The 15,068-nt window shown below is 37.4% G+C and overlaps 2 protein-coding genes across 2 annotated transcripts in view; one reads left to right on the top strand and one right to left on the bottom strand.

Annotated features, from left to right (window-relative positions):
* Positions 1 to 15,068, bottom strand: part of LOC140322523 (olfactory receptor 5AR1-like) — a 63,141-nt gene that overhangs the window by 26,391 nt on the left and 21,682 nt on the right. The window lies entirely within an intron of this gene.
* The window catches only part of LOC140324398 (Golgi membrane protein 1-like), an 18,504-nt gene continuing 13,276 nt past the window's right edge, over positions 9,841 to 15,068 (top strand). The window contains exons 1-3 of the mRNA XM_072402267.1: positions 9,841 to 9,864; positions 10,338 to 10,361; positions 11,296 to 11,437. Of these exons, the coding sequence (XP_072258368.1) occupies positions 11,318 to 11,437 (120 nt within the window). The 5' untranslated portion in view covers positions 9,841 to 9,864; positions 10,338 to 10,361; positions 11,296 to 11,317. The remainder of the gene's footprint in view (positions 9,865 to 10,337; positions 10,362 to 11,295; positions 11,438 to 15,068) is intronic.

The following is a 15,068-nucleotide window of genomic DNA, read 5'->3' as shown; positions in this document are numbered from 1 at the left end:
TTAGCATTCAGTAGCCTTCGTCAATTGCAAGTATTCCTTTACATGTGAAACTTGTGGGATAGGATTTTTTAATTTAGAAAATAGTATTATTATTCATAAAAAAACTGTGTGGGTTTCCTCTAGTGTTAAAACCAGACAATTTCTTTGGAAAGCTAAAAAAGGAGAGCCAGAAAGTGAGTGTCAGCATTTCTTCCAGCAGGAACAGAAGGGAGACCAGCATTGGTAGCATTCACTAAAAAGCCACAAGCCAGGGATAGGTTAAGTGCATTTATTGGAAGGGAATGCATTCAAAAACACAGCAAACAACAGTGAATAGTGCAACAACCCTAAAAACATACAGTGACCACAAACTATATACAGATATATACAATGAGGAAGAATACTAAGAGTAGGAACAGGAGCAGAATTTCAAAAGACAAGTGTTCTACAGCAATTTTAAAAAGAATTTAGGTGTAATGCGCCTGAGCACACAAACCACAGCCAACTCCTGAATCCTTTATCAAGTTTTATTATCATCATAAAACAAGACAAGGGTTATTCACAGATGATAAGTCCGATAAGCATGGTACAGGAGGGTAAGTCAAAGGCAGGTCAGGAACAATCCGAGGTCAGGGCAGGCAGCAGGCAAGAGTGGTCACACACAATCCCAGGTCAGGGCAGGCTGAATTCAGGCAGAATCAGGTATATAGCTATTAGTAATGACTAGTGTTGATGTTCGAATTCGGGTTGTCCCTAAATTCGATCCGAATATGGCTGTTCGAATTCGGATAGACCCAACCCGAAAAACACGGGATTCCACAGCAAAAATTCGCGGAAAAAAAAGTTTAAAAAAAAAATAAAAATTAATCCTAAATGAATTTAATTTGTATGTGTTTTTATTTTAACTTGTTCTTTTTTTTATTTTTTACAGGTTATCCGACAATGACATTATGAATCATAATGTCATTGTGGGATTCACGGACCGTGGGAACTTTGCAGTTACAGCTAATTGGAAGCACGTGCCTTCAATTAGCTGTAACCGCAAGCAATACCAGGGCAATAGAGGTTGAATGGAGATACGTATCTCCATTCATTACCTCTACTGCTCTGTGATTGGCTGAGAAATAGGAAACCCTGATGACTGCTCAAGCATCATCAGGATTTCCCTTTCCTCAGCCAATCAGGGAGCAGAGCAATCAGCGGAGCTTTACTATGCTGACAGCTCTGCTCCCCTGATCGCTCCCGCAGCCCTGGAGGAGCTGTGACATGTATTACATATACAGAACATGTCACAGCTCCTCTAGGGCTGCAGGAGCAATCAGGGGAGCAGAGCTGTCAGCATAGTAAAGTTCTGCTGATTGCTCTGCTCCCTGATTGGCTAAGGAAAGGGAAATCCTGATGATGCTTGAGCTGTCATCAGGATTTCCTATTACTCAGCCAATCACAGAGCACTAGAGATGAATGGGCACAAGTCTCCCCATTCATCTCTAGTGCTGAATGGCTGAGAAATGTAAAACCTCAGCCAGAGCACTAGGGGTGAATGGAGAAGCTTGTCCTCATTTAACCCCTAGTGCCCTGCAATCCCTCACTGTCAGGAGGATTTCCAGGGCTGTGTTCATTGCAACCCTGGAAATCCTCTTGTCATTGGGATAACCTGTAAAAAAATTACATAAACACACACACAATAAAAAAATAATTTAACATTAAAGCCTTGTCCTAATTTTTACTTATATTTTTGTACCCCTGTACTCATTCCCCAGGGTGGGGTGGTGGAGATCTGGGAGTCTCCTTATTAAAGGGGGCTTCCAGATTCCAAAGTCCTGCTAAAAATGCTTATAAAAGCCCCCATTGTTTTCAATGGAAGCTTTCATAAAAGCTTAAAAACGCTTGAAAAAGCCTCCATTGAGTTCAATGGAAGCGTTTTCCCGTGTTTATCCAGCGTTTTAATTTTTTAAATGTTGCAAGCAACGTTTAAGATAACGCTCAAAAACGTGCCTGAAGGAAACGTCCTGGTGTAGATTAGCCCATGGAAATGCATGGGGACTTCAAACATGGGCTTTAAAAAGCCTCAGGTTAAACGCTGGGAAAACAGTCCGTGTAGACTAAAGCTGCATACACACGTCCAATAATTATTGTTAGAAACGACCTAGAAACGACCGATGAACAACCGATTGGCCAAAAAAAGTGACCAAGGACGCCGACAAATGAGGATTGTTGTTGGAAATGAACGACCCCCACGGTGGATCTGATTGGCCGACGATCTTTCACTATCTATCGTGTGTACGGTCGTTCAGTGATCGTGCATGTTTCTGCAGTACACTTTCTCCTTTACATGTCCCTCCCTGCATCGTTCAAACAATTGTATCTAGCGTGTGGACACTGTTGGTGGATTATATATGAACGATCATGTCACAGCATGTACAGAATTGTGCACAATATGATTGTTCAAGTATAATCGTGCATAATCGTTGCTCGGTCGTAATCGTTCATTTTCTAACAATATTTATTGGAAGTGTGTACCTAGCTTTAGCCTAATATTGATGTGAGAGGTGCTCTTTAATCTTCATGTGAAGTACAGGGGTATGTAATAGTGTTATGTATCTTTTTATAATGTGTCTTTTTATGTATCCTTTTACAATGTATCTTTTTGTGTATCCTTTTATAATGTATCTTTTTACATCTGTTTGGAGGCTGTAGAAGCTCTACACAGTGCTGAAAAAACCCCAAATTTTTCCTCCCATTGACTTTAATGGTGTTCGACTTTGACATTCGACCACCCGAATAATTTTATCCAAAATCGAATAGTGAGCTATTTGACCAACACTAGTAATGACACAACAGGTTATTATGAGCCAACACAAAGAACGCACCCAACCACACTGTACTCACAGAGGCTTATAGCGGGCAATGGTGTTCAGGACAGGTTCTCCTTATATGGCCAGAGTGCCAAATGAACTTGCGCCACCTGGCACCATTTGATTGGAGGGTAACTGAATCCGGCCGCAGAGAATTCAAACTAACTATGTCCCGCCCCGCGGCGAGGCAGCCGAGTGCCATGCCCTCGGGGGGTACAAGAGGGACACATGGTGACACGCGGCACCTCTTCCCACAGCACCCCTGGGACGTGCCCTACTTTGCCCATCCACAGGAGTGCTGAGTACAGGACTTTCTGTAATCACGCCCATAGAGATGCTGGGGATGCCTCCTAGCCGAACAGTAGAACGGATCCCTCCGCCTGCAGGGAGAGACAAGCTGCGAGCAGGGCAGCAGCCTTGGCCATGCTGCCTGCTGCAGCGGCTTCTCCCTCTGCGGCTGAGATCCCCAGGGACGCCGGGGGACGGTGGTATACTGATATTCACCCAAGCAAATCAGTCGCTTTACAAAGGGCCTTTTTACAAGTGCAACTATCCTTCCCAAATAACACCTTTATGTCTTCTCTTTATTTATAGACCTGATTGCCATGGTGCCTCTATTCTCCATATTTAGAAACCTGATTACCAGGGACCAAAGCCTGCTCCCTACTTTTCTAAATATGATGGTATAAAAGTTCTAATCAGGTTTCCAAAATCAAAGGAAACATCCTTATTAAAATGGAAGTCAAGTCATACTTTTTTAATTTTGAATTATAGGCACTGGCTGTTGTCTCTATCACAAGAATATAAAGAGAAAAAATATATAGCATGAACTAAACAAATATTGGTCTTTTTTAGCTTTTATTGCTTTATTCAAAACTAGAAAATTACATTTTTTGCTTTCATACACTTTAAGTAACAGTTTACTTTTTAAAGTGAACAGCTTCTAATACTTTTTTTGTGACCTTGATTTGTGTACACTATTTGGTTCAGACCTGCCTTGGGATCAAGCGATCCTGTGTGGCTCCCAACAGCTAATGCCTTGCTGAAGGGTCAGTCCACAGCACTGGTTCCTAAAGATCTAGCATACACTGATTTGACAGCAGGCAGTCGTGATCTATACTGAATCAGCCACTGCCACCCCATTCATTCTCTATAGGGCTGCCATGGGTACCTAGAGGCACCGATTCACAGCTTCACTGCCAGTCTGAATATAACCTTATACATCACTCTTGGTAAGCAATAAAATATTAAATGGGGAAAAGAAGGGGGGTGCTTCTGTTGCTCAATGCAAGTTGTACAATTTTACTTTAATTTAACCTAGAGGTAAAATCTAACCAGGATTATGCAAACAACAAAATATATTTACGTTTTATTATACAGATTATAACCTAAGGATGCCAATAAACATATTTTATTCCCGTAAGAATAAAGGTAAATAGAGAAGAGGTAAACAACAAAGGGATTTAAGCATAACATGTTTTTTTTCAGTGCTGCAGTAATTGTTATAATGAATCCATAGAGATGTTCTCTGAATTACATCAATTAGCATTATACAAACTCTGCTTGACGCACACTCTAAACCCTTTTGGCTTTTCCTAATTTGTCACCAAGAGATTTATTAAATTATGTGTCTTTTGAGTGAATCAGGAAACACACCAGAGCAGTAATATCTCTGAAAACATGTCACAGACAAGATGTAACAAGGGTATTTTTACCAACAAAGATAATTTAATGATCATTGACAAGAGACAGAGTTTGCAACATTATACGTGGAGGAAGAATTCTCTGTTAGGTATTCTGTTAAGAAGAAAATGGATAGTTTGCCAATTAAAGGAGATCACATAAAATTTACAGCATTTGCTGTCATATAAATTGTATGACAGGTCATAAATATTTGGAATTTTAAAGAGTATTTTGCAATTCGTCTGATGCATAATAATTTTTTATTGGCTTCTTCAAGGCTGTTTTACTGTAAGATATTTTAAAACAGAGGAGTGGGAAAAATAATGTGTTATTTTAAATTACAAGGCAGCCACTGGCTTATGCCACACAGCTAATCATTACCAATTATGTTCTGATGCCTTCGATCACACAGAAAATGATTTTTAAATAGGGATTTGCATGTATGAGCAATAAAGTTTTATTTATTCCTAATGACTCTTATCGAAAGTTAACTATTTTAACTATGACCTTTATGTATTGGGTCATACATAAAGGTTATGCCTTAAGAAAACTAAGAGACTGAGAGAATAATTATTGTTGACATATGATACCTGCATGGTTACCCTTTCCCATAACCCTAAATAATATGCAGAAGTCAGATTTGTTCTAGGTCACAATCTTCCTTAAAAGATAAGAGGACTTTTAGTGCCCCTTATGGTTAGAACCTTTTGATGAAGTTTACCTTACCTTTTGCGGAGCACTTGTAAAGGGCACTGTCTGCAAATAGAAAAATTGGAGTCAAAAGTTTTATTAGGAGTCTATAAAATAGAAATTACAAAGTGGTATGTTTCATAATACATTGCAGCATTGAAAAAAAAAGGAAAAAGGAAGTCTAGTACCAAGCTTTGCACTTTGTAAAAAAAAAAAAAAAACTTCTAAAAAACATATATGAAAATACATGACGAGACGAGAAGTGACACTTAAAGCATGTTCAGTGGAAAGAAATTGTGATGGAAACTGTCAGACTGTGCATTGCAAGCCCCTGACATGGCTCATCCACAACTCTAAATCAATTTAGTAAATGATGTGAATTTACCAGTGTAAATACCCTAGCTAGGAATTAACAAAAGAGACATGTATGCCCCTTTAGTGGGTGCTGCTGGAGAGTTTTGGGGTCTCTGTGATGAGTTTTTGAAAGAACATCCTAGCTGTGGATGAGTTATGTCAGGGCCTTTCAATACACAGTCTGACAGTTTCCATTACAATTTCTCACAAGCAGTCCAGAGGGTCTAGGGGGCCCAAGAGGTTAGGAGGCCCTGAACACCCCTTTGGTGGTGAACTGTAGAAGCAGAGAGAAAGAATTTTTTAGCATGTGCAAGGGAATTATGTTGACATTTGAGTGACACACTTTCATCTTCACACTTTATCTAAAAGGAAGAAGCAGGATCAACACCCTAGTAAAGGAAGTGTTCCAAGACTGCAAAAAATAGCACACCTTTCATAGCAAAAGATATTTTATTTAGGTGGTGAAAAATGTGTATATTTTGGGCAAAAATTGGGAAAATCTTGGGTGAAAACAGCTATAAAAACTCCAGTGTATTTTAAATTACAGTAATTAATTCTGTTGCACTGAATGTTTAGAAAAATTAGAAAAATTTTAATTATTATATATATATATATATATATATATATCATACTGTAAATTTGAAAAAAAAACATGTCTCCTAAAAACACATTTCGATCTAGTAATTTCAAAATAGAAATCTTTTTTTTGTTCTTTGTTGTCTATTTTCAACCTTCCACTAGATCGTCTGAGAAAATATTTCTAAGAAACCTATTGAGCAGATTTTGTTCCTGACATTTTACATGCATTCATTTTGACATAGCACAATGAGCTATTAAGCTCCCGGTAGTCATGCAAATCCTCATTGTATAGTTGCTTCTACACACCCTTTTCAGGTGAAATGTCACAAGGAATTTTCTGTTCTGCTATTCATTATCATTTTCAAGCCATTTTTGAACACACAGCCTTACATTTCATATATGCTAAAAGCATCTCAGTACAAGATACAAGCTGAGGTAACTAATGAGTTTTACGTTTACATTTATTTTGTATGTCATTTATTTGATTTGTGTTTGTATATTATAAGAACTAGGTAGTTTCCAGTGTAATAACATTTAGTATCACCATCATACTGTTTGGTTTCAATGCTAGAAGATTGCCTGTATGAGTAATACACAATAACAAGAAATATTGCATCCAATATTTATTACTTTAACATCCAAAAACCATAAATCTTTCATTGCTTCTGCTGCCCAAACTATTTCTGACTCGTAGGGACATTTGCCAATCTCCTGTCTACATTTACTTATTTATTGTAATTTCTACACGTATGTATAATTACTTATTGTAATCGCTACACTTATGTATAACATGACAGATAAAACTTGGCAGCTGTCAATGTCTGACCTGGATTGGCTAAACCTATTCTATAACTTTCACAGACAGATACATGCCCAGGATATCGAAAAACTTTGAACTGAGTTTGGATTGCTCAGACATGAGTTTTGATAAAGCCAGAATGGAATAAATCTGATTCAGAATCAACTCCAATTTGAACTATTTGACCACCTCTTGAATCTGGATCCCCTGTTATTACTAGCATGGATAAGCCCTAACACCAATGTTCCGAAAATGTCTTATATGTATCACAAGCAGGCAGAGTAAGCTGCTGATATGATTTATTAAAAAATCTCAGATCCAAAGATAAAAGATGGTCAAAGTCCTCAGTACCAGCCTTCATCTGCATCTGCAGTCATTGCTTAGCAGTCCATTAGCCTTTAAGTGGGTCTTACACTTTATCATGTGACTGACATCCCCAAGGGAGAGGACAAGATTGAGGAGATCAATAGAACTTGTGAATTAAACTTTAGAACAATCAAATTATTATCCTAATACAGAATGTAAATCTTGGATGTGTTTTGTGTATTATTTCCAGATCTGTGCAACAAACCTGTGTAAAAATGTACCTTTGTGTAGGAGCTCTTTTGAAGAATCCATTAGGGAGCAGCTTATAGGAGTTGTAACCTTTTCCATTTCTGTCTGTGTTGGGGACCAGGCAGTGGAAACCTAGTGCACTTCACTTACCCCTTTCTTTTATTCTGCTCTCTTTTTCCACCTACTGTTATGCCAAAACCAAACTTAGCTTGCAGAGCCAGCTTAAAAGAAATGTATAGGTTTTTTGGATACATTTCCTTTAATACAGTTGTTTTTTCTATGTTTTTGCATATATATATATATATATATATATATATATATATATATATATATATCTGTTTATATGACATAGTGTTTAAAATTGATTGTGATTCCTAAAACTGATTTTTCTTTTGATGAGAAGCTGTGTTGGCGGAAGCACAATCAAGTTTCACGTCGTTGGAGTTACGGGTTTTCATGAAGTTTTTGTTTCTTCAGGGAAAGTGAGCAAAGGACATTAACAATGAGATGTCACAAACACTGGGGGAGAAGTGTCCCTCCTACAGCATTGTCAACACCTAAATATCTCCTTTCAAGTCTGGGCATTTCACGGTTGAAGATGACCAACCTCAATTGACCCGGCAACTTGCGATGCTGTCCATGAACTGATTATTGAGGACCGGCGAATATCCCCAAAAAAGATAGACCAGATACTTGGGTTTGTTATCACCACTATCCTAGACAGGCACAGGCTTTCCAAGAAGTGGATGCTGAAATGTTTGAACAGTGATCAGAAGAAGGAAAGAGTTGAAGCATCCAAAGCCGTTTTGGCCCATTTTGAAGCTGCACAGGACTTTTTGGCTAGGTTAGTTACTGAGGATGAAACCTGGCTCCACATCTATGATCCTGAAACCAAGGAACAGTCAAAGGAATGGCACCACAGTGGGTCCCTGTGGCCGAAGAAGTTCAAAACCCAGAAATCAGCCAAAAAAGTCATGGTGTCTGTTTTTTGGGACAAAGGCGGTATTCTGTTGGTTGGAAAGTTGACCAAAGGGATCCTTTTTTTGCAGGACAATGCACCTGCGCACACGTCCAACCTTGTGGCTGCCAAATTGAACAACCTGGGTTTCCAATTGGTCCACAATCCCCCAATCGACCCACCTGACCTGGCCCCATCCAACTATTATCTGTTTACGAGTTTGAAGAAACACTTGAAGTGGCAACTTTTTGAGGACATTTCCGGCGTCAAAAGATGCTGCTGAGAGCTGGTTTGCGGCCCAACCAAAGGACTTTTATTTGAACAGTCTAGAAAAAAATGCAACTACGCTGTACCTGCATCAGTCTCAGGGAGTAATATGTTGAATAAATGTTTTATTTCATAACTCTGGCTCTCTTTTTTCTGGGCAAAGCCAGGAACTTCTCAGCACCCCCTGATTTATATATATTATATTATTTTTATTTTATTTTTATTTTTTTTTGCACAAGGATTCAGTCAGGAGAGTTACAGTGCAAGAAGCATGCAGGTATGGGGAACAAGTAGTCAGAAAAGCTTAGAAACCTTAATAAAGTGTTTTTAACTATTGATAATAATTATATTTTGTGGTATATACAGTATATATATGTGTACATATATTATCCAGACAAGTAAGGAATAAATGTATGTGTTGCACATATTGCAGCATTAGTGTCAGCCTGCTATTTATGTTCACAATCAGGTCTATTGGCATCATTTATCTCTAATTAGGGTATATCTAGAACAATACGCCTGCAACAATTACAGTGCTGTTTCATCTCTAAAATATGCACTAATTTTGCAATATAACCTGTTTTCACTACAGTTCTTCATTCCTTTATGGATTATATTTTAGGAATGTTGCTAGTAAGCTGAATCCCCAGCTGACTTCTTTCTTAACCTACTAGCCAAATTTCCTTCTATGTAACAACCAGTATGTCAGAACTTATAGTATGTCAAGATTTGGATACTTGTAGCCAGACAATTCTGGGAAAAAAGGGTAAATGTTGGCCATTTGCCCCCATTGTATTGTGTTATTGAAACTGGGCATTTTTAGAGAACAGGTAATGTAAATGTAAGACAGAAAAAAATGCTAAAACTCTTGCCAAGGGTATAACTGACTTGCATTTTTAGGGATTAAACTTTAAGTACAGACATGACCCTACTAACATTTCTTGTAACAATAGACACAAACTATTTCATATACTGACATGGATTTTTATTATAGCCTTTTCAGATAAGTAAACTTGCTTAACCTGTCACTATCCTATTTTCTATTCCAACAAACAGGTTCTACTAGTCTTCAGACTTTAACTGGTGTTGTAACCTATTTTACCTGACTAGTTGGATAAGGACGAGCCAAGCTGTAGAACTCCATGGTATGTTACTGTCTATCATTTAATGTTATTTTTATCATATCATTTTTTTAGATATAGCAATAAATGATTACATATTTACAATATCTAATTGCATTACAAGTGCTGCAGTATAAAGCAAGGTATCTAGCAGTTTCTCATACGTACAACTTAAAACTAGATTTTTTTTAGAGATTAAGAAAGTTTAATTGTTTAGAATTGACTGTGAAAACCTGTTTTTTTTTTTTTTTTAAGTAACCAGCCATAATTACGTTTAGCTTTAAATTGAGTGGGAAACAACATATCTGTCAAGCCTTTAATGCTGTTTGTAAAAACTAGTTTATTTTCTTTTATGGAAGCAGGAATATGTGTCACAAGTACAGGAAGTAAAAAAAAAAAAAACTTACAGAGGACCTACTAGTTTCCCACTTTTTTAAATAAAAGAATTCTGGTATCAATCTGTGTCTCCTATTCAACGAATTCCCTATCATTTGCAGGTCCTTGGATCTTCACAGCAGAAAGTAAGGGATATGGACCCAATTTCCAGAGGTTAAACTATCCCTGTTACATTAAAATGTTATTAAAAAAGTTGCCATTACCTTATACAGTATCTAAATATAAAAAGTGGCCTCACATGATAACTCAAAAGCTTTAGACTTATCCCTGTGATAATTCCATTGGTAAATAGGAAGGGACACAAGTATTGCTGAAGGAAATTTAGAGCATCCTGGGCTTTGTTTATATTGCTTTGTATGATACACTGATAATGAACCACTGGTGTTTAGGTATAGCACCCCTTTATTATAGGAAGGTTACTTTAGGTTGCAGGGGGTAATCTTTTTATATTCTAGACAGTTCTAGAATCTGTTCCCAATTGGGCATGATTGGTTGTCTGCCTTGCAGGGAGGAACTTCACCTTAGCAAGGTAGCAGTCAATTACTACGCTTGTGCAGCATTTTTTTGGTCTATGAAAATGTTTGGTGCCTTTTTAGGTATGTTTATGGTGAGCTGAGTAAAAGAGGGCTTAGAAGAAGTTGAAATGGTAAGAGCAGGTTGACCCACAGACCCAGAGCCCGGTTGGGCTGTGGCCTGGAGACATAACCACTGAGGGCATGAGTCTGATTCCCAGTGGTCTGGAACTGCTACAAGCAAGGGAGGCCTCAGGAGGACAGAATCTCATTGGCCCTGCATTTGGGACTGCCATTTAAATAAGAAACCAACTCCAAAGGTGGGATGCTTTTCTCACTGCTAACTGTAAGTTCAGTGAGAATGCTACGGGTTAGCTATCACTATTGGCTGCAAAGGATAAAATTGGACGTGAACTGCTGTTATCTTGACACTTTGCTAAACTGACCTGCATGTGTTGGAAAAGGTGAAAAAAAACTCTCTGTGATGGTGACAATGTGGCGTGACGTGTGCCTATCTAATTCAGTTCTTGTTACTGCCTCCATTTAGAACACCTGCTTGCACAATCACAATGTTGGGGACTGAAAGCACCCTGAGATCTGGCCATTTGCTCCTTCTGCTGCTGGTAGCCAGTTCCATAATACTTGGATTCAGCTATCTGAATGAGATGTATCAAAGGATTCAGCTTCAGGTATGACAATATAAGAGTTCTACTTTTATTTTGACTTACAGTGGATACAGAATAATTATAAAAAGAAATATGCATTCATTGTTGTACATGATTTTCCATTGATATAGACACACCTACCAAGAATAATATAAACAAAATATTACACAAATAGTATATCTTGAAACAATAAGTCATTACATAGGGCAGTAAAATATGCATAAAGATAATTGGCCAACCTATTTGTGAGAGCAGTATGTGCCAGGGTCACCACAAGAGATGTTTGATGTATGTATGTGTCTGGTATAGTAAATAATTGTTGGGTATTAGGGCAAGTTAAACCTTTGTGTCTGTGTTGCTTCTAGTAACCCTTAAGTTTGCAACCATTCTTTTTCTTGCCATGTTTATTGTAAAAGATGCACTTATCTTTTCATTATTTGTAACAGATCACATTTTGCTGAGTATTTGGTTGTCTTGTAGCTTTTTCTTTTTCTGCAAACATGATAGAGGATTTTATTCTGCAGGCTCCAGACTTCTCTCTGCTGTTGTCTGGTGCCTAATTTGCAGTTTATCTTCGAATGTGCTGATGCAGCTTTGGTAGAAATAAACTCCACACACAGTTTAAAATATATAGAGTTTTCATGAATGCAAAAATCTAGTTTGACATCTGAAATTTGTAAGAGTGAGATATTTTAAGTCTAGAAATTCTAATTTGGTTCAGCTAGTTTCCTAATTCAGCATTCCCTGTCAAACAGCACTTATTCCCTTTGGTTTTTCTCCACTGCTACTCAGTTCACTTGTGGAAAAAAGTACTGAATCAGTACTTGGAGCTTACACCAAGTTTAGGACTCTCTTGTCACCCCTGTTTGATTTCACTTGAGTACTTGTTTGACCAATACAAGACATGCATCTTCAGAAGAGGGGAGTAAAAGTAGCTAACAAAGTGCCTGTCCAAGCTGGCATTAGTGTTATTGTTGTTTGTCAGGTTTTTTTTTTTTAATTTCTGCAACACAGGAGAGATTTTCTGTCTCAAATACACAACACAAAATGAGATGAGATCTCTCCAAAGTAAACAAAGTTCCTCTCTTTGAGCATTGTTCACAGATCAAAGGTTTCACTTTGAAATCAGACCAAATCAATATACATACTGTTTTCAACACACAGTACTGTATAACTATTGGAATACCTTATAAAAAGCACATCATATCACAGGTTTATTAGGATTTCAACTGAAACGTGTAGTATGTAATATAATATTATAGGTAAATTCCCATGAAAATATATGAGGTTGTTTATTACATCAAATCTAAAGCCAGAAAAATCATTTGAATCACACGACCTCCCTTAGAACTAAACCGATAAACAATAATACTGCTACTGACTCTTTATTTAGTTCAATCCGGCAAACATTTAACAGACAGTGCTTGGCTGAGTGGAGTAACCAGACTGTGACCTTCCACCGCCTCTAGGAATGTTTAGACCTAAATGAGGAAGTTCAAAGTTAAAAATGTAAAAATCCTGGAATTCAATTAGAAATTCAGGAACAAACAGCAGAGTAAATATGAATATAGATATAGCAGACTATGCATTTGTTAAAGTGTCTTTTTTTCTTAGATATACATGTAAAAAGTTTTTTTTAGAGTCGTGAACATTGTATATATATGTATGTCTTCAGCAAAAAAAGTAAAAAGCATTCTTCTACTTACTTACCAGTCATACTAGGACATTGAATGACACGTATATGTGTATTCTTCCAACTGACCACTGACATGGAGGCCTTCTCTCTCTCTGACCACTAATACTGGAGTATTCTTCCTTTTACCAACCACTGATGCTAAGCCATTCTCTCTTTTGTTGATCATATTGCTGGGGCTTTCTTCCACCAACTGATCATTGCTCCTGTAAAGGGCACCCAGTTTATTACTTTAGACAGCTGCAGAATACACATTGTTCTTTACAAGTGCTGTACCTTACAACTTTTTCACCCCTACACTCTATATTCTGGGTTGTATGCTGCATACTTCTCAACACTACATGGTATATGTTATGTAATTATGTTAAAATTTATACTCCTGAGAGCTGCACGATATACATTATATCAGTGTTTCTTGACCATTTTAGCATAAGGGGAACCCTTGAAATACTTCAAGACTTTAGGGAAAACCTTCTAAATTTACTATATCCACAGCTCACCGTACATTAGCGTGATGGTCAATGGGGCTAATTTCTCTTACATTGCTTGCCAGTGGAAGGAATGTCACCCTTACAGACAGCCAAAATATCAGTGGTGTCAGTCGTAACTGACCTGGGAGCCACAGATTGCACATTGTTCAAGGAACCCCTTGCAACCTCAGCAGGAATCCTGGGGTTACATGGATCCCTGGTCGGGAAACACTGCATTATGTAGTGGGCTATATAATCCTATTCCCATCACTCTGTACGCTATTTTGTATGCTATATAATTCTAACTTCACTCTGTAAACTGTGCTTTACATTACATACGTGTACCCAAATAGCCTATTGTCTCAGCAGGTTGTCCAGCAAACCTGGAATGGATTTCCTAAAATTATTTGTTATTATTTGGCAAATGTTTTTAATTCTGGATCAAATTCATTTACCCATCATGGCCCAGGTTCACCCATTGATAGTCTATCTTCTCCAATCTGGGAGAACTGGAAAAGATAGGCTATCAATGGGTGAACCTAGAACTTATGAATTGGTGAACATTGGGCCTGCTTTATTAAAGATCTAAAAGGCTAGAGAGGAAACAGGTTTGCTAGATCACCCAGGTTCACTGATGAAAGTGTATCCTCTCCAGCCCTAGAGAGCCTTAATAAATCAGGCCTATTGTGTGAATGTTCACTTCAATTATTGAAGCATATGAAAAGTAAATTTCTGATTACTTATTTCATGTGTACATGATTGGATAAGGGAAATTGATAATTTATTGTGTGAAGATTCTTAATTACATTTGTATATTAGACCATATATGTGCATTTCCTGTATATGTATTTTTATATGTTATTTGGATTTGACTTTATTAGGCTACATTTGTGTCAGTACCTCTATCTATGACCTATGACTTCTAGTGAATAGAAGTACCAGCTCTGAACTTTTTACCATGATGAACAGATGGGTAAAATAAGTCACTATTCACTTATACTTATATATTCTTGGTTGATTTCTTACTTTTTGGGATAGCCAATCACGTTACAGCAGCCTTATTTACAGTTGACCACTCTTGTAAAATGTGGTACTGCTTTTTGATTATTATACCCACAATTTTTTTAGCTAGGAAAAAATCAATTTTTGATATAGTATAAGGAAAGGATTAGAATCCACATCTTTGTTAACATCTTTGCGCTAAGGAGTTTCACTCCCTTTGTTTGCTCTGGCTGCCGTTGTCATTAAGACAGACCGTTAAGGAAAACCAAAACAATAGGGGATGGGGAGACCTGTTCTGTGAACAATGTTCAAAGAAATTAACTTTGTTTACCTTGGAAAGATCTTATCTCATTTTATGATGTGTATTTGAGACAGAAAATCTCTCTTGTGCTGCAGACATTAAAATAAAAAATAAATCTTCCCTATACAAAGCTAAATTGTTGGCTGTATATATATATATATATATATATATATATATATATATATATAT

Source organism: Pyxicephalus adspersus, chromosome 2, assembly GCF_032062135.1.
Source record: "Pyxicephalus adspersus chromosome 2, UCB_Pads_2.0, whole genome shotgun sequence".
Classification (NCBI taxonomy): domain Eukaryota; kingdom Metazoa; phylum Chordata; class Amphibia; order Anura; family Pyxicephalidae; genus Pyxicephalus; species Pyxicephalus adspersus.
This window is presented reverse-complemented; position numbering and strand designations above follow the sequence as displayed.